The sequence below is a fragment of the Stigmatopora argus genome, chromosome 3, assembly GCF_051989625.1.
Source record: "Stigmatopora argus isolate UIUO_Sarg chromosome 3, RoL_Sarg_1.0, whole genome shotgun sequence".
NCBI classification, from domain to species: Eukaryota; Metazoa; Chordata; class Actinopteri; order Syngnathiformes; family Syngnathidae; genus Stigmatopora; species Stigmatopora argus.
In genome coordinates, this window is record NC_135389.1 from 11,778,242 (window position 1) to 11,797,106 (window position 18,865).

General features: G+C 37.9%; 1 protein-coding gene across 1 annotated transcript in view; it reads right to left on the reverse strand.

The window, feature by feature from the left end:
* Positions 1-18,865, reverse strand: part of cdh13 (cadherin 13, H-cadherin (heart)) — a 155,483-nt gene that overhangs the window by 38,916 nt on the left and 97,702 nt on the right. Inside the window, exon 8 of the mRNA XM_077596184.1 lies at positions 16,357-16,535. Coding sequence (XP_077452310.1) covers positions 16,357-16,535 — 179 coding nt within the window. The remainder of the gene's footprint in view (positions 1-16,356; positions 16,536-18,865) is intronic.

Below are 18,865 nucleotides of genomic sequence, written 5' to 3' on the forward strand. Positions count from 1 at the left end.
ACCTTCTTCCAGTTCACTGGTTGTTATGGATTTCTACACGTCAACACTGACACCTTTTTAAGACACCTGGAACCTGATAATTCATGGGACGATGGCACAATAATGTTGCCTCCCTTCAAATGTGACAATTCTACTAGTGCAGGGCTCACACTTTTTTTGCTCCAAGATCTACTCTTCAAGGAGCCAAACTCCCGCGGTCTACCTTGTTCGAGGAGCCTACCCGCTTTGGTCACCTTCCTCACTTAGTTTGGAAGGAGGGCAGCTCTTTAGCTGTTCAACCTCAAAGGAACGACTTAGCAAGCAGCTGTGAAAGGTAGTTTATGCTAGCCGAGGCTGTTGGGACCACACTTCAGATCCTTATCAGAGCCTAATGATTTTTAAATAAGTCAGATATGCAGGTTCAAAAAAAGTGGGAGTATTGTGATGGGCACATTGCGATGTCACAGTACAAACGAGACAATATTAAGGCTCAAAGGAAATGAACAGATCTACCAATAGTAACTAGCACTACTAGTGGCTAGGTCCAAGAATTAATCAACTGTAAACAAATTGATTGGACATCTATTGCCATTAATGGCAGCCAATGAGTTAAGTGATTTTTTGGCAGTGATTAGGCCTTTTAGTGCCAATTTAGTACCAATGTTATAAACACTAATGGCACTATTATTTGAGAAATAGGTTAAAGTCTTGTCATTCACTATATTTTGAGCGGTATTTGTATTTTTTTCCTTTTATTAACAGAATTGAATTGTGTAATATACTGGCAAACTGTCTAAACCTCATCTCGCTCAAACGGCCACAGCTTTGCCCGTTACTGTGGTGCAAAAAATGGCAGCACAGTTCATTACCAGTGATTTGTACCACTGTAAAGTGAGACCAAATAAAATATAGGCTGAATGAGTGAATATTTAATGGGGCTCATGCATACTAATGACGGTTTCTCATTTCCACTCTATTTGCACGCATAAACACTTCAACATTCATGGTACAAGTCTGGAAAACCACATGGTGTCACTCAAATATACATGAAATACAGGTGTATTGCTTGCTATTAGCATCATTGGGTGATTACTTCCAGCTGACAGATATGTCTGAAAAAAGATTGCATATACGTACGTACAAGGCCCAATTTTGATGAAGCTTTTGCTCTAAGGAAAATGTTTGTTTTTTTTAATTTTTTAATTTTTTTTACAAATGGTCAAAATCTAATTTGTAAGCTTGCATAGATGGTGACAGGCAATCACTTCACCCTGGTGTCTGCCAGATGTAATGAAATTGCCATGAAGCATTTCAGGTTATGAAGTGGACAACATACGAAAGGTCAAAGGAGCCTTGAACTAGTCAAGTAACTAATCAGTTCAACATTTAATCCAAGTGGATGTTTGGGACAGTATTGAATAAATACCTTTAAGCTATTGCATTTTCAAGAATGATGGCGACAGATGCATAACTTTCAGCATCAAAAGGATTTCACTTTGATCTTTGCAAACTTGTGCAGCTTCGCTCTGATTTGCCAGAAAAGTAAAAAAATCATTTTTTTTGTCATAACACTTGCATTATTAGATGTACATACTAAATAAACCGATTTTTTTAAAGTCGTACAGAGCTGGGTTGAGTAGACAGAAATTGTACTCAAGTAAGATATTGTTACTTAGGAATGACTGCAATGAAACAACTTTAACTACAGTGCTTGAGTAAGAAAACTGTTTAAAGTTGATTTTTAAAAATAATCAAAGCATGAAATAAATTATCAGATATTTATATTACTTTTGTTTAAAAATATGCATGAAGTATAGATAAAGACAGATTTTATTTTTACACTCATGAAACAGAACATGTTTCATTTGACTGACATTTAAAAAGTCTTTATTTTTTACTCCATTGTTTCTAGCAGGTTCTACAAATTCAATCAAATGTCCCTAATAATTCAGAGGGGTTGGTTAAACAGAATCCTGTGACAGTGTGCGAGACATAAGTCTTTCAAAAAGATGCACTTTATGTTTGTGACTACGAATGTATATTTGCCAAGTCACCATATATTGCAGACTAGAGCAGGAATACCATTGCAGGTCCGTGTCTTTTTAGGGAGGCTTCTCACGTGCAGTTGGTGAACAGCAACAAAAAAAGTTTGGCCACTGCATAAACCCAGTCTCATTCTTCAACTGGATTGATTGTAGGCATCCACTGGTAATCTGACTCATCAATATTCTGGATCACGCAAGACTGAAATAGCTTCTGTCGCTAAATTCCACTCTTTCAAGTCAAGAGCTGCGATAATGTAAACGGATATGGAAATGTGACTTCAAGACGTTTGCTAAAATTGGATTTTTTAAAAATCAGAATAATTTGAAATGTTTGTCAATATACGTTCTCTTGTCCGAGCAACTCTACCTAATGAAAACAGAAAATGTGGTCGAAAACATCATCTACCTGCAGATGTTAATTGTCAAAATCCCCAAAGAGTTGTAATGATTAACCCTGACATTCAATCAATTGACTCGCTAATATAATTGACTATACTATTTGTGGGGTTTAGCTGTAGCAAAAGCCAAACTGCAAATAAAAATGGGGTCATCAATCAAATCTGTTTCTGCTGTTGTTAACAATTAACCTTCATCTGAATAAAACATGAATTGCCTTTTATTTTGTAGATGTTGTTTACGAAAATGCTGTTTCTGCATTTCACAAAAGACCTTGCAGTGTATTGACCGCGTAGATCTATTTGTAAGTCTACTGAAGCAGGCCACCTGACATTTGAGCGTGAGTCAACAATGTAATTGCATATTACATTTCAGCACATAGTAGAGGCAGCTCAATATTACATGACATTAACGCACTTTAACACATGATGTTATGGTTGCAAAGCTAGGATGAGGTTGTACAACGTTATTTAGAGAACTCAATTGGGCGATCGCATCATCCACAAAGACTGTGGTTGATTTTGAACGGGATCATGACAGATCTCGATAATCCTTCACACGGAAATTTAGTAGTTCTGTTTGATAGCTAAAGACTTGGTCCATGCACTTCCCCAGCAGGAACATAATACTTTGAGACATGGATTACAAGCTGTTTCATGTTTCCATATACGGAATGACAGCATGTAGAGTGGTACAGCTTTGAATTTCCACTGCATTTTTACAAAAGGTAAACCTACACGATGTACGGGTAATTGCAGTTTGTCATTGGTTTTACTACGGTTCGTTTGGCATTATTTAAACATTGGGAACATACGCACGCAACACATACAGAAGATAATAAATGATGGCAAAATTTTAAAAAAAGTAAAACAGAATATTTGTTGGCATAAGTATACTATACCATCACACAATATAATTTCACTACACTTAGTGTGTTTTCTTTTATGATACATTTGTAAACTGGATGCAGTATGTGCTCAAAGTGTTAATTTTTTCATAGAAATATTCACTGAAAATATGACTTTACATCTATATATAGTGTATGTTCTTAACAGATTACTTCAAGTTCCTATTTTGTACAAATTTAGCTTATTTGGACCACAACAGAATTTAGCTTCATCACAAACTGAGGACCCCCTGAATGTCTAATGTAACTCTGTAAAGCTAGGTCCGTTTAGATGTATATAGTATGTGTTTTCAAACTACTGTTTTTTTTCCTCTCACTTTGTATTTAGCAGTATGTATATTATTTTACTTGTAGTTTGTAATGCTGTAAAATAGGAACTATGAATACAGGCTACCAATAAAAGCTTCAAATGAGTGCAAATAAAAAACAAGTGCTATATAAATATATGCATCAAGCAATCGATCAGCAGTAGTTAGCCGGCTAATGAGTATTGAATGAAACTGTTAATCAGTCATTCAAATAAGCACACCTCTAAAGTTGATTATAACCTCTGGTGTTAGTTTGCCGCTTGTGTGTGTCGCACTCAGTCTTCGTAACAAACAGAGTTTGCCAACTTGGAGATGTTTACCCAAGGGATGGATTTACAACATCAAAATGCAAATACTCAGCAAGGATTACCTTTGCTGCTACCTGAGTAACGTCAGTCTTTATGGCTGCATTGGGATAAGAATGTTGTTTTCTTTTTCCCTAAACATAAACAATTTGTAAAGTCATTGAGTAATATCAACATGAATGAGGGTTTAGGAGTCCAAGCTCTAAGTCTAATACAATAAACATAAGTATAGATAATGAAGTCCCACTGTCTTGATTATTTAATCAATAATTAAATTATAGCATATTGTCAAAGACAATTAAAAAAATATAAAGATTCACACAGATCCATAAATAAGGAAAATGAACAATAAAAAAAAACATTAAATTATTTTCTGAACTGCTCATCCTCACAAGGTACGCGGGGGGTCCAAAGCCTATTCCAGGACCAAAGAACTGTGAGGCCAACGCACTAACCACTCATCCGGCGGGCCACTAACAATAAAAATAATGTATTTAATGATTCCTAATGCATTGTTCATTTTTTTCTTTTGGTTCTTATGACAAACTACTTTTCATTGGCTACACTTTATTTGTTACTTTCTCCAAATAGTTTCAATAAAATGATTGGATAAAAATATCTGTAAATTCAGTACATTACCCCCTGTAATGCAACTTTAAATGCAATCAAATTTTGGGCTATTGGTAGTTTTTGAATCCATGGGCATTATATTGGCTAATGACACAATAAAAAATGGCACAATAAACTTTGGAACAAGACAATATATTTAGTTTTTCAATGACCTAAACAATGTGTAAACCTCCAACACATCACTGCATGTCACGGGAAAACTATCTGTTGAGCCAAGCTCATTAAGGGAAACCGACAACATTTACCGATACCAGAGTGTCAATTATGAGTGTTTGTGTGTGTGTGTGTGTGTGCTATATGATCATAAATCCTGACTTGCTGAGTTGGTGAGTGACTTTGCTTCTTTCTTCTCTTTCAGGTTGCTCTTATCTTTGCAGCCCAGAGGCCACAAGAATTATCAGGAAGGCATTGATCCATGCAGGTCACAGTCAAAACCAGGTGCTGCTTCCTGACAGCTGGCCTATGGCGTCCGCACGCAACCACCCAATCCCCAGTTTCCTACTATAAAAATAAGTCAAATATTGACTCAATTCCTGCGACTGTACTTCAGTGGAGGTATCTGCGGAGTACATCACACTGGGCCAGCAAAGTACTCCCTCAAGCTTGCTGGGCTAAGTAAACGGGATTGCCTACAGTCCTACATAAGGGAGTCTCCCTTCTTCTGCCCTCACATACCCTCCGAGCATAAGCAATTACACCTGCTGTGCCTAGAATTCCCATTTAGACTCACTCCAAATAGACAACTGTAAAGTTCCGTTAGTGTTGCAACAAAACTTTTTTTTTGCCCTGCAGCATCGAAAAAGTTGTTGTGTCCATTAAAGATCATCTTCACTTAATGAGCATTTTTTTCAAGATCTTTAGACCTAATGTCTGATTGTGATCGTATTGCCAGTCTTTCAAAATCAATGTCAATCAATTTCTTAGAAATATGAGAAAAGTGTGGAAAAATACAATGAAATATATACAAAGACTTAATTACATAGTGTCTATTTAAATATTTCCTCTGGGGGGACCTGATATGCCCAAAATATATATTTAGTGTCAGTTACTGTGATTTATAATCCACAGCTTTGCCGAATTGCAAAGTGGGCATGTTTGATATGGAAACGAACGTACCAAAATAAGTCAGTGCGTTTATCTACAGAAGAAATAGCTCAACAGTGCATACAACATAGAAGAAAGCCACTTAGAAAATATGGTACTTTGTTCACTTCCGCCAAATAGATGAAACTAGATAAAAGCAGAGAACTTAAACTTCCAATTTGCACGTCCATCCGCAATGGTATTAACAGGATTTATGGGAAGCCAATGATGGGCTTCACAAGGAGAATTAATGTATGACCTCGGCACATATGCTGCAATTTGTGTCAATGTCAACGTCTTGTCTGCCTTCTCGTCTTTTTTTTTTTTTTTTTTACAAGAGAATGAATGTATCACCATACCTCTAAACTGCACAGACCTGATTTATGTCTTTGGCGAGAGAGGTGTGCAAACGTGGAGATCTATATACAAGGGCCGATAAAGATAGTCACCTAAAGAGAGATGGGCCCCGATAGCATTGTGTCTGCTTGGGCAGAGGCAATGAACTGTTCTGGGTTTCATCAGCAAAGAGAGAGTGGCATGGGAAAGAGAACAATAAAAAGTACTCAGCATACAGCCAAACTTTTCCAATCAATGCACTCTCTCATGGAGACAGGATGAAATTAATTCTGGCTTGAAGGGTAGCGGGGGGTGGGCTGTACTGGAGAGTAAGAGCTGTTGACAAATACTCTTTATCCTCAGGTCAATGAGGAAGGGAAAAATGAAGCATGAAAGAGGGAAAGAGGTGGGCGGCATCAGAGGAAACAGTCGTGAAGAATGAAACAGTCGGCAGAGTCACAAAGAGGAGGATGGTGAGGAGAGGACGTCCGAGAGGAAAATAAATGTAGTGAAGCTCTCTTTAGTTCCAATGACAATGTGGCATCACCAGGAGATGTCTGAATTGACTGCTACGACAGATATGCATTGAGCTCAGGGCAGAAAGCGCTTGTGTCACCCGAATTATGCTGCCCTCCATGCGAATGCCTCCTTCGTTTTTCACTCTCCTTTTAGCCATTCGTTCTCAGGTCCTCCACCTTTGAAAGTCATTCCTCTCTCTGCTGACCTTTTTCTAGCACCTCAGGATGCAGCCATTGCCACCACTCGCAACTCTAGTAGATTACCCTGGAATTTTAAAAAGGTCTTGTATTTTTTTTCCGCATGGTGATTTGAATGAAATAATGTTTGAACTTGGCTAATATTGACATTTTGCCACTAGCTGCGAGCATTAGGGACGGAGGCACTCTGGTAGTAAATGACACTATGGAATGGCATTTTATCACAGCGAGCTAGACTTGTCTGCAACATTAATAAATGGTTCCTCTTAATGACACGTTTTGATAAGCTGGACCAAAACTATGATTTTATTTTTCCATCTTCAAATTGCACCTCTCATTTTTTTAAGTCAGAATATGAATGAAACAAGCCAATGATATGTTACAGTTTTCTTTTACTCCTTGTGAGTTCCTGTTCCACTGACATATGATCACAGTTTAAGCGAATATACACGTAAGCTAAAAGTGAACACATCTGGCATTCAGAAAAGGTCATTTCAAGTATCTAAAATTCTCTACTCCACTAATCAATTAGGTGTTAAGCCCAAGTTTTTTTTCCTTTCTCACATTTAGCCAAGCCTCACTGGTCCTCCTTTTGTATTTCTCTCGCATTACGACGGTTAAATTCTGCACATTACTATTTTGTCACTTAAACTTGCATCTATTGTCTTTTCTTTTGGTGAATTTAATTGTTCATAGTCATGTCAGTCTCCCACTTCCATTATTATACACACTCTCTGCGAGACTCAATTAAAGCGAGTGTATGCGAGGGCACGATTAACAACACACACGGAGACCTATAATGCCCACGAGGCACAATTTATCTTAAAGAACGCTTAGTCTATCCCACAAAACGCTATGATTGACACATCTAACCTTCATTCCGATGTAATCTTCATCTTTAGCACTCAGAGATCTAATTAATTAGGGGATCTCATTTCCTCATTAATGCAAGTGGGCAGAAGCATGATGGAAGTGGGGGATCTGGGGGCAAGGGGGGTAGATGCTGAGGTGGGGTCCCATATTTCATCAGTGCCTGTCCACCTTGCTCATTTGGGGAAAGAACAAAAGAGCATTAGGTGGTTGAGTTCACAGTCATGCTGAATTGATTAAAACTGACAAAGCTCTGGCAAGTAGTCGTCAAACGAGGACACATTTTGTCTCAGAGTAATGAGCCCAAGTACTCAAGTTTCTTTTCTTTGGATTTCATTTGATCATCACATCTTATTAAACTATTAAGTTATTGAAATTACAAAGAAAGGATGCAAAATAGCTCTTTGAAACAGGTGGTTGATTTGTTCTGCACCAAAGATTTGCTGCGTTCACACCTTTCCAAATTAGCTGCACCCGTGTGGAAAACAAACCGGACGGACTAATAAATTAACTTTTTCACTTCACAAGAGTTATCTTGGTCAGAGAGTTTTCAAAAATTCACATCCAGGATCATTATATTTGTGCACGTATGGCTGTCTGGCATTCATAACCCACGAAGTGATGAAAACAGAGCTCAAGCCGTCCCTCCATCAACCCATATTACGAGTTACACACTGTTGCAGATAGTAAAGTTGTGTTCCAATTTTGTCACATTAAAATGCAACCTGCATCCCTGTCAGTGTGACATACAACAACAAAAGACATTATTGGACAAAATAGCTGCCCCCCTGAGATGAATAAAATGTCATAATTCATTTGTTAATTTCTTTGATTTTTGTTAAACTGCCGAGACAATCGGAACTTTTTATTTTGACACGTAGAGGAGCAGAAAATGGATACCACAGGGGAGAAAAAAGGTTTGCTTTTCATTTGCGCACAGCTTGTTGCTTCTATGTAATTTCAACCAGTTAATAGTTTGTAAGAAAGTACTTGAGAAGCAAAGGAAATGTCTTTCCATTTTCCAAAGATCATTCCAATAATATTTTGCAGTTAGTTCATTAAGACTATTCCTATATAGTATTGAAAACTGTAAAATCACACAAGGCAAATATATCAAAGTTTAGGGGAAACACGGCTGTCATTCAATTATTTGTGTAAGGCTTAATAAAATGTACAGTTTAAATTTAACAATCGGCATCCCCGCCTATTCGTGGCTAAAAGCCCAGACTAGCAGCCTAGATTTTTTTGTTAGCATGTTGGTAACTTGGTTTAATTTAATTGAATTTAAGGTAATGGAAGTTCTAGTAGATTACTGTAAATAAAAGCACTGGGTACCTACTGTATGTACATTTATATTTAACCAATGAATGAACTCTTTTAATAACACTTCAACATGGTCATAAAAAGATTGGGGTCAAGAACTAAGCATTTTGTTGAGAGACTTTCACTCTGCAGTTGCGCCATTTTTATTTATATTTTTCACAATAATTAGTTATTCAATGTCACGGCTTGGTGTTTGAGCGCAAATAGAGCGGAGGACCATTATTTTTTATTTTACAAAACATTAAATAGATGGAAGAAAAAGGCTGCTCTCGATACAAAGGAAATTGGAGAAGTTGAAGCATTTCAAATTCCAAACAATAATGTACATGTACTGATTGGCAGAGTATGTATCGTGATAGAAGTTTGAATGTGTGTGCCATACAAGTATACTTAATTACAACCTGGATCGCTCTGATGATTCAAAGCCCAACTTCACCATGTGAATAGCAACTAAACATTTCGACTGACGCAACTGACATTCATTATTGTAGGTTACTTACTCAAGAAAATAGGATTATTTTCCCTTTGAAAGTCATTTTTGATAGTTTCTTTGGTTGCTTTTTAGATGTTTAAATGTTAAAAATGTCACAAACAAATAAAACCACTGATGGCATTTTAGAAGTATATCATAAAAGAAAAAATTCTAATATGAAAATCCCCATGTTTTTTTTTTCTCTGAAAGCTCATTATCTCTAGTTTTCTGATAGATTCCACCACACCTCTTTGAGAGGAAGACAGATCTCCATGACTCATCTGTTCTTATCCAATCAAGGGTGTAAGATCTGTCCACGGCTGGATCTCACTCAACTCGAGATGCAGTTCCAATCTCCTAATCATGATAGATGAATAAATGAGGGTTTTGTAAACTCCAGTTCATATCAAATACGCTATAATGTAATCTTATCAACGTGCTCTCCCTGCCATATTATTTGCATATAAATGATATCATATAATAACTCTGTCCATTACCTGAGAGGAGTAAATATTTCTCTGTCTGCTTTGTTCCACTGCTTTGACACAAGAAAACAAGATGCTAATTGAGGCGAAGCAAGTGTCCTTCTGTGATGGCCTGACATTCAATTAGGTGTATATGTGGGGGGGATCAAATTAGAAGGTGGCCAGAGAAATGCCTGAAAACAACATTTTGCAAAGCGGTTCCCCTGAAGCCAGCCGCCAATGTAATTTGAATGGATCTTTGAGCTCTGTGCAAGACAGGCACCGCTGCTCTGAAAGGAATCATAATGCTATGACCCGCAGAGTAATTGGATGGCCAGAATGAAGTGTTGACACAGAAGGGAGAGTTCGGAAAGACGCACATAAAAGATATGATGGGCGCTGAGGCTCCAAGATAGAAAAGACTGCAAATTAGAAATACACCGAACAATGGGCACTCATCACCATCACTTACGAACACGTTTTCCTTTACACACGTTAAAGGAAAAATAGCATTCATTATGAATCCAGAATATTTTTGTAGTGTAACGTGAGCATGTGAAATATTTGTATTTCTGCGATTGCTTGATATACCAATTCATACACTGTGAAACTTTGCCATTAAGAATTCAAATAAAGTATTTTCCTCGTTGGAATTCTGAACGCCAATTAACAAATCCATAGTTTTCTAGCAAAAATAACTGCATTGTGCAAAATGTATGTATATTAAAGTGTTTTTTTTTAAAGAAGGGAATGTTTTTTAAGCAGTACGTAAGATTAATGAATGGATGAATCAATGACAGTTGTATACAGATGATGAATGTATGAGTACCACTAGGAAAGATGACAACAATTCTAACAAGTTCATGTCCCTCCCCAAGGCCGCAGCATTAATGAGGCAGCAGTATTCGAAATGATATCCCAGCTTCTCTCGTCCATTAATTTTTACCTCCATGTAGCAACATAATGCAGAAACTAAGTCCCATTACATCTTTGATAGATGGAGACTAGTCTGATTGCCTAGTCTGCCTTTCTTCAACACACACGCAATGACAAATGTACATGCAATGTCTTTTGCTGGTGGTCCACAATCTGATATGTTCATTCAGGTGATATATGATTTGCTGGTATCATAAAAGCACACTTTTTTATATCGTGAATCTGTCCTACAATAATCCACCAATGTCTTTCTGAAACCTAAACTATTTCAAATGACATTTAAAATTTGAACTGAAAAAGTGCTTTACATAAAAAAATGTAAAACAGTGTTCTCCAACAATCATTTTGAATTCATGTGGATGACTTTGATTGTGTTTTTGAAGGCAGAATGTATGATACATTTAAGATATACCCACATCGAATTTCGATTCAATACCACCACAGTTAAAAAAATAAAAAATAAAAAATCACTGCAAGCTACTGTAAAGGTTCCTCACAGCCCAGTAATGATGCAGCACTGCCTATTGAGCCAAATAAGCCATTAGAGAGGATAAGCTCCCTTATCAGTCTGCCAAAGAGCACACAGCCAAGGTCATACCAAACCAACACCAGGCCACTTTCCATATGGACACTATTACACACAATACAGCTGCTCAGCAGACAACTATCTATATTCATCCACCTAGCTGTCATCCATAATGTATGTGTAGCAAATGACTAGAAGTAAGCACGTTTACAAAGCAGGACAAGCAAGTCATTTTAAAACATACATGAGCGAAGACAATTAAATGGATGGGAATGAACCCTCCTGTCAAAACACATTAATTCATTAGGTAGCTTATTTATAGTGCATGTGAATGATTATTTTGTTGACAAAATACCAGATAAAAAGCTTTTATGTTAGAAAATCATATTCAGGGTCTTTTCAGCAATTGATTGACCCGTAGAGGCGGGGATATGGAACGTAGGAGCGCCCAGTATTTAAAGACAAGAGTCACCGTCATCGGACTGTTACATGATTGCATGGTTTAACGCTGTAACGCTGTGCGTGCCCAACATTACTTCCTAGTTCCCCTGCCTTTGTATGGTTGTATTTTTTGTTTTGATTATTGTGGTACTTAGCATTCCTTAGTTTACTCTCCAGCTCGCCCGTGCTACCTTTGGTGTACGTTTTCATACTCGCCTGTTTTTGGTGTGCTCTTTGTATTAAATAAAATCATTTGTTCATTTGTATTCCTGCCTCTGAGTTCGTGTTTTGGATCTAGATCTCATACCTGTCAACTTATACATTATTATTGTATTTTATACGGTTTTTGATCATTTCAAATTGGGTACGCCGTAAACCAACTTTTGTATGGGAAAAATGTTTTAAAAAATGATGTTATATGTTATATATATGTAAATTATGTTTTTTTGTAAAACCAATCTCGTCTTCCCCATTTCGGCTCTAATCCGGATTGTCTCGGTCACTAGTAACAGACGAAAACGGCATCGTCGATTTCTAATGTTGTCATGTTTTGAGCATGATATGGGCACATGTGTCAGTCACTTCTGCCCTTTTTACTATATAAATATAGCGCTTCAGCAAGCAATGTACCCAGACAGTCAAGCTGTCAGCGTCACACAGCGACATCTACAGAATCTTGAATTTAGTGCATACAAAAGGCGCACCAACTGATTAGGGCTCTTAACTTTGGGGAAAATCTAAGACTTTAAAGTACGCCCTATGTGAGAAAATATGTGCCGCAATGCATTTGTACTGTTTGTAATCACTTAATGAGGGGAATTGCAATCATTAATAATGGGAGAAATTGGGTGATGTTTGCAGGTATGAGATCTACTTCTCATAACACTTACAAAGTGGACTCTCACAAGTCAAATGCCAATTTGGAATTCACTAGTAGTCAAAATTTGATTCATTTTCCATTTTTCTTATCCTTACAAGGGCTGCAAGGGGTGCTGGAGCCTATCCCTTTTTTCAGATTTACAATAATTTTTTTCATTTCATTTTAATCAACAGGATGCCAGACTGGCTTTAACCTTGATTATGCATTTATCAAAAGGGCAAAATGTATTTGTACCAGAGGGGAGTGAGACATTTCTCAGCAGTTGGGAATACAGCAAAACTTTGACCTCCCTTCACACTGTACATTGCAGGAAGTTTCTTCACTAAAACCCAAATGTAATGGAATCCTAATTATGTCATTACAAACAACAGTGTCTGTCCTGCTGTTTTACTACGTCAAAGTGACTGCTCCAGCAAAAAGCTCATTACCACAAGTAAACTATTGGTGACCTCAAACTTCTTCATAAGCCTCTTTCTCTATATACTACAATTACATGGTGTCGGGCGCTACATTGTCAGTGATTAGGTCACTGCTTACGCCTGTGTGAGTGGAAAAATTGTACATCAACACCTGGCTATTTAAAATATCATTACCCATATGCAGGCTTAATTATTAGTTTGCACTTATCAGATCATACTTTGAGACCGCCCTGTCAAAATATACATGCATTAAAATGAAAAAAAAATCAGTGTATGAAATACTGACAAGATGATTGCCTTTTCCGCCAACATGATTTAATCAGAGTAACAGTCAAGGAGATGGCAAGTATATTGGTGAGAGGGGGCTTGAGGGGGGAACTATCAGGCAAGACCAAAGAGAAGGTAGGAAGAGATGAGGGCAGTTGGTGTTAAAAGAATGATGCAGATGAAGGACACACTGCGGCGACCCTTAATGGGACCAGTCATAAGAAAAGAACAAGCGAATATTTGAAAAAAATGACCATAACCCCAAGTCAAGCAAACATCTATGAGTTGAAACTCTATCCCACAACCCATGCTGGACATTTGATCTGAATGTGATTCACCTCAGTAGAACATGGAAACAGATGGAGGGCTTAGGCCGACTTTATCGATTGGCTTTCTCAGTGTTTAGTCCCAGATAGACCACAGAGCATGAGCGCCAGAAAGTCAGGCTGCCATTACCAGTCTGTTCTCCATGGTTACAGCCCAACACAACCTCCATGGAGTAAAAATGATGGCAATGATAGACGTGTGTGGATATCTATGAATTTGCATCTGTTAAAATGATAATACTATGATTATAACTTATTAAAAGTCTTCAGTGTGAACATCCCAAGAATGAAATCAGTTAAAAAATATGTGGCTCCGATTTAAGTAACATACATTACATTACATTATGTTCTATAAATGACTGAAAATGCTTGGTCAGTATGAATCAAGAATGTATGAGATTTCACATCGCAGTGTGAATACATGCTTTTTACCAATTTTCCATGTAAAGGTTACGGCTAATGAACCCCATTAGCATATTAATGAGACAAAGATATTCAAAAGGGACCTTATTATTTTGTAGACTAAAAAGGAATTATTGCAATCCTACGCGCCTGTATTTTTTTATTGTTATTTTTTTGTATTCTTTAATGATTTCCATTTTTGCTACTCATTGCATGGCGAAATGAGATGTGTGAGAGATGAAAAAATGCCACTGGGATTACTGTTATTTTTTTTAGCATAATGTACACTCATGTACAGTATCCTCTCCCCAAATCACTCTTCAAAATAAGTTTTACTCAAATATTATCCTGCCTCAATTCGCTGGTAAAGATGCTAAAAAATGAAGCATGGAATCTTTTAAATCCTGACACATTTTTTGGAGGACTTTCAAAAATATTGTAACTTGCATCTAGGGCAAATGCTGAAATTTGTCGGATGGTGTTTACAGCTTGATAATTTCAACCATCCATAAAATGAGAAGTTATTGTGAAATGAAGAGCATAACACTGCAGTGGAATAAATCCTCATATGATAGGATTCAACGCCACAAGCAGGGAAAACTCAAATTGATTCCAATTTTTCCAATTTTCTCTTGATTGTATCCTCTCCACCACCCACATTACATTGTCTGTGGATCTTGTCTTTTACAAGAAAGACTGAATAGCCTTGCATAGTAGCAAGTCAGAGAACTGATTAAAAGTTTATCCTTTTCATTTTGCTGTGCAAACATCCCTCTTTCACATATACAGCACAAATATGATGTGAACATAGGATAATCTCCACATGTTGCCCCCATAGATAGCAGAATTATACGGGGAAACGTACAGATTTAGAATAAATGTCTCACAAATAGCAGGAGAAAAGTTTCTAAATTTAGCCCTCTGTATTTCTGGATCGCTAACTTAACTTTTGTAAATGAAACATTGTACAAGAGGATTTAAAAAATAAAAAATAAAAATAAATAAATAAAATAAAATAGTATTTTTTATTTTTATTTTTTTACTTTGGACCAAAAGTACCATTTACAACGCCACAAATTTAGTTGACAGATGAACAATATTCTTACTGTTCTATTTAAGGCAATTGAATAAATCAAGGACCACCCGATGGTGAAGTGGTTCTTCCGCCATACTCTGGTGTGGGCAGTCTGGGTTCAATTCCCACTTGGTGGCGATGTGATAGTAAGCATGAGTGGTTGAGTGAGTGGTCTGTTTCATTTTGCCCTGTGATTGGCTAGCAACCAATTCAGTGTCCCCTGCCTGCTGTCCCTGGTTGGGTGGGATAGGATTTCGCTTCCCCCGTGACGATTGTGAGGACAAGTGGTATGGAAGATGAATGAATGGATAAATTAACTCCATGGTTGCCAGTGACGGCCAAAGACATCCAGTCCATTCGGACTTGGAGAGCCTGAAAGATATTGAATGATCGCATTCACCCGCACCCAGTCCAAATTGATTGGATGTCTCTTGCCTTCTACTCCACCAAAACATGATTATTCAATGCCAGCCAGATCAGTGTGAATACATTTGATTATATCGCTGTCAATGCCAGTGAATGAGTTCATTAGGATTAACAATATCCCTGGAATGAAATACAAAACCTTGTGTTTTTCGTTGACAAAAACTATCAGATGTCAGATGACTAAAATGGTGACAAATGAGTATTTTATTTCTAAGAGACTACAACTGAACTGTAATTGGTAATAATACTTTCCATTTTTTCATCTTATTTTAACTAAATCCTTTGGTTAAAGAATTAAAGCCAAAGAAAGATACTTCATGTTTCCCATTGATATTCCTCAGTCCCTTCATAAACAGAGCAATAACTCCATCGTCCATGCTTTCACCGTCCTTCTAATCAATTACACTTTCATTTAACAGTATCCTGTAGTTGGGCTGAAGCAGCTTATTGGTGCAGACAACATTGCTGCAACAGTTCCGGATGGAAGGTTTTCAAGGAAGCTTGTTGGACACTACCTCAGCGGGTGAGTGAATGTGTATCACTCCAATTAAACAGAGCACTAAGTGTCTGACAACAGCTCATATTCCTCCTCCACGAGCGGACCCAATCGATGTTCTGGCATTCGCTAGCGTGCTAAAAAAGCAATCATTGCAACATTACACTCTGCTAAGTGGAGGAAATGGTATACTAATAGGGCACCCCTAAAATGACTTAATGCACATTTTCCCCTGCCTATGTTCATGTTATAAGGGAAGATAACATCTTCGAAAAGCCCCTGACTTGCGTGATCTTTATATGAAAATAATAGATGGAAGAAAACCCACCTCTCTGTCAAGTAACATCGGTGAAATGACAGTAACAATGTCGCCTCTCTCCGCGTCGATGTAGAACATGTTCCGAGACGGTTTGTCTGGCGACTGCCGAATGATGTTGTAGCGCAGAGCGGCATTATCTGTAGCAGGGTCATCAGCATCAAACGCCATCATTGTCATCACGGTTGTTCCTGGAGAATACAGTGACAAGAACATCATTGAAGGAGCCATTAAACCTATGCCAAACAGATAACACCAGAATCTGAGTGAACAAAGCTGACCGAAGGTACACAAATAAAATATGGGTTTGACTGAAATGTGCTATCATGCAAAGAATTTGGAGAACTTAAATATTTATAAAGATTTTCTAGCATGCAAACCTCAGAAAAGTATGCCAGCATAATGCAACTACAAATACAAACATTTCAAATAAGTTTTCATTTTCTTTACCTTGCATATTACAGTGCATGTTTAATCAGGTAATGACATTCAAACAAAATCACATCTCATTTTCTGAACTGCTTTATCCTCACTAGGGTCGCGGGGTGTGCTGGAGCTTATCCCAGCTGACTTCGGGCCAGAGGCGGGGGACACCCTGAATTGGAGGCCAGCTAATCGCAAGGCACAAGGAGACAAACAACCATTCACGCTCATACCTAGGGGCAATTCAGAGTGTCCAATCAGCCTAGCATCCCTATATTTGGAATGTGGGAGGAAACCGGAGTAACCCGGAGCTTATTGGTGCAGACAACATTGCTGCAACAGTTCTGGATGGAAGGTTTTCAAGGAAGCTTGTTGGACACTACCTCAGTGGGTGAGTGAATGTGTATCACTACAATTAAATTGAGCACTAAGTGTCTGACAACAGCTCATATTCCTCCTCCACGAGGAGTAACCCGGAGAAAATTCACGCAGGCCTGGGGCGAACATGCAAACTCCACACAGGTTGACCGACCAGGATTTGAACCCAGGTCCCCCACTGTGAGGCCGACACGCTAACCACTCAGCAGCTGGGCCACCCTCAAACAAAATCTCTCTTTGCAAAAAGATGAGCTGAGGAGTCCATTTGTTAAAAATTGTACATCCTCAATCTCTTGCTTGACTGCGATGATTTTAATTGTAAGGCGTGCGCATTCATACGCGCAATCAGACCGAGTCAGGTCATGCCCCATTTGAGTAGTGTGCACCCCCCAAAAACAAGAGCTGCAAAAGGTTCTAAATTGTGTCTCGCTCCAGTGCTTCCTGTTCTGGGTGTCATAAACTCAGAGTCAGACAAATATTTGCTCAAGGCTGTCAGTTTCTTCTTGGAGGAGAATATGACAGCACACCGATAGAAGGGTATATGCTATGGACACAGATGGGTACGTTCACAAAAGTGGATTTCTGTCACTATAAAATTGGGGCGGACAATTTTGCTTGTTGCTAGAATGATTCCTAAAGAAAGCGGTGACAACACTCTGCTAGGCCATCGTGAGGACGAAAAAAAGAGTTTCTCACTATCACTCAGAGATTCAGTTTTCAGCTGGTGCCCATGTTGTAGCATTTATTTTAAGACAAATGTAATCTTTTGAGGAAGAAGAATTCATCAAAATGACATTACAGCACCTTTAAGACATTCCCAAAAAGAGTGAGAAACATTCAAACAATGCGTCAGCAACCGTTAATCTTTCCATTCCTCTGCTTTGGGCTTCGAAAGAATGTTCAGGTAGCAAACCTAGTCAAAAGAAAAAAGAAAACTGTCCAACTAAAATAAATGAAATAAAACCCCAACACACTGTAATACACTTGGGAAAAACAAGTGTCATACAAAAGCTATTAAAAGGACAAACAAAATAGTGTTATTAACCAGCTCGCCAAATTAAAACTTAATATATTTTTGTACTAATTAAATAGGGTTTAAACGACTGTGATGAGAAATCCAGGAAAGTGTTTGTCTACGAGAAAAAGTGTCTTAATCCATCTGAAGGTAAAGGATGGCGAGCTGGGGATTTATTTCCTTTCCTTTTGGACTTCAAGGTGAACCAATAATGTCAAAGTAAACCGATAATCCTTCCTGGGTGGACTAATTACACAGTGCCATCTCCTTCATTACCTAAACTCTGTTCCGCTTCAAAGCTGGAAAGTCAGACTCGCATTGACATAGCCATCTCTCAAATAGGCCTGCACTCCAGCAAATACACATACATTAAAATGTAGACAGAAATACAAATTGAAGTGAAAGCTTAATCTATTCCAAACATATTAAGAATCACCAAAAACATTCCAAAGATAAACCACCATATTAACACCAATGAAAACTGACCTTTAAAAAAAATAACATACGGCGTTTCTGTATGCTGTGCTATGTCCAAATACTTGTGTGATTTCAACTTCGGTCCTGTGGCAAGGTCTCAGACTGAACTTTAATTGAATGGTTTTGTAGTGGGATGACACAGGGTGTATCAAAAACAATGCTGGTAAAAAAAGGACACATTGATTCATTTTTTATCCTCAAGAGCTGCTGCAGCCTATTCTAACTAAA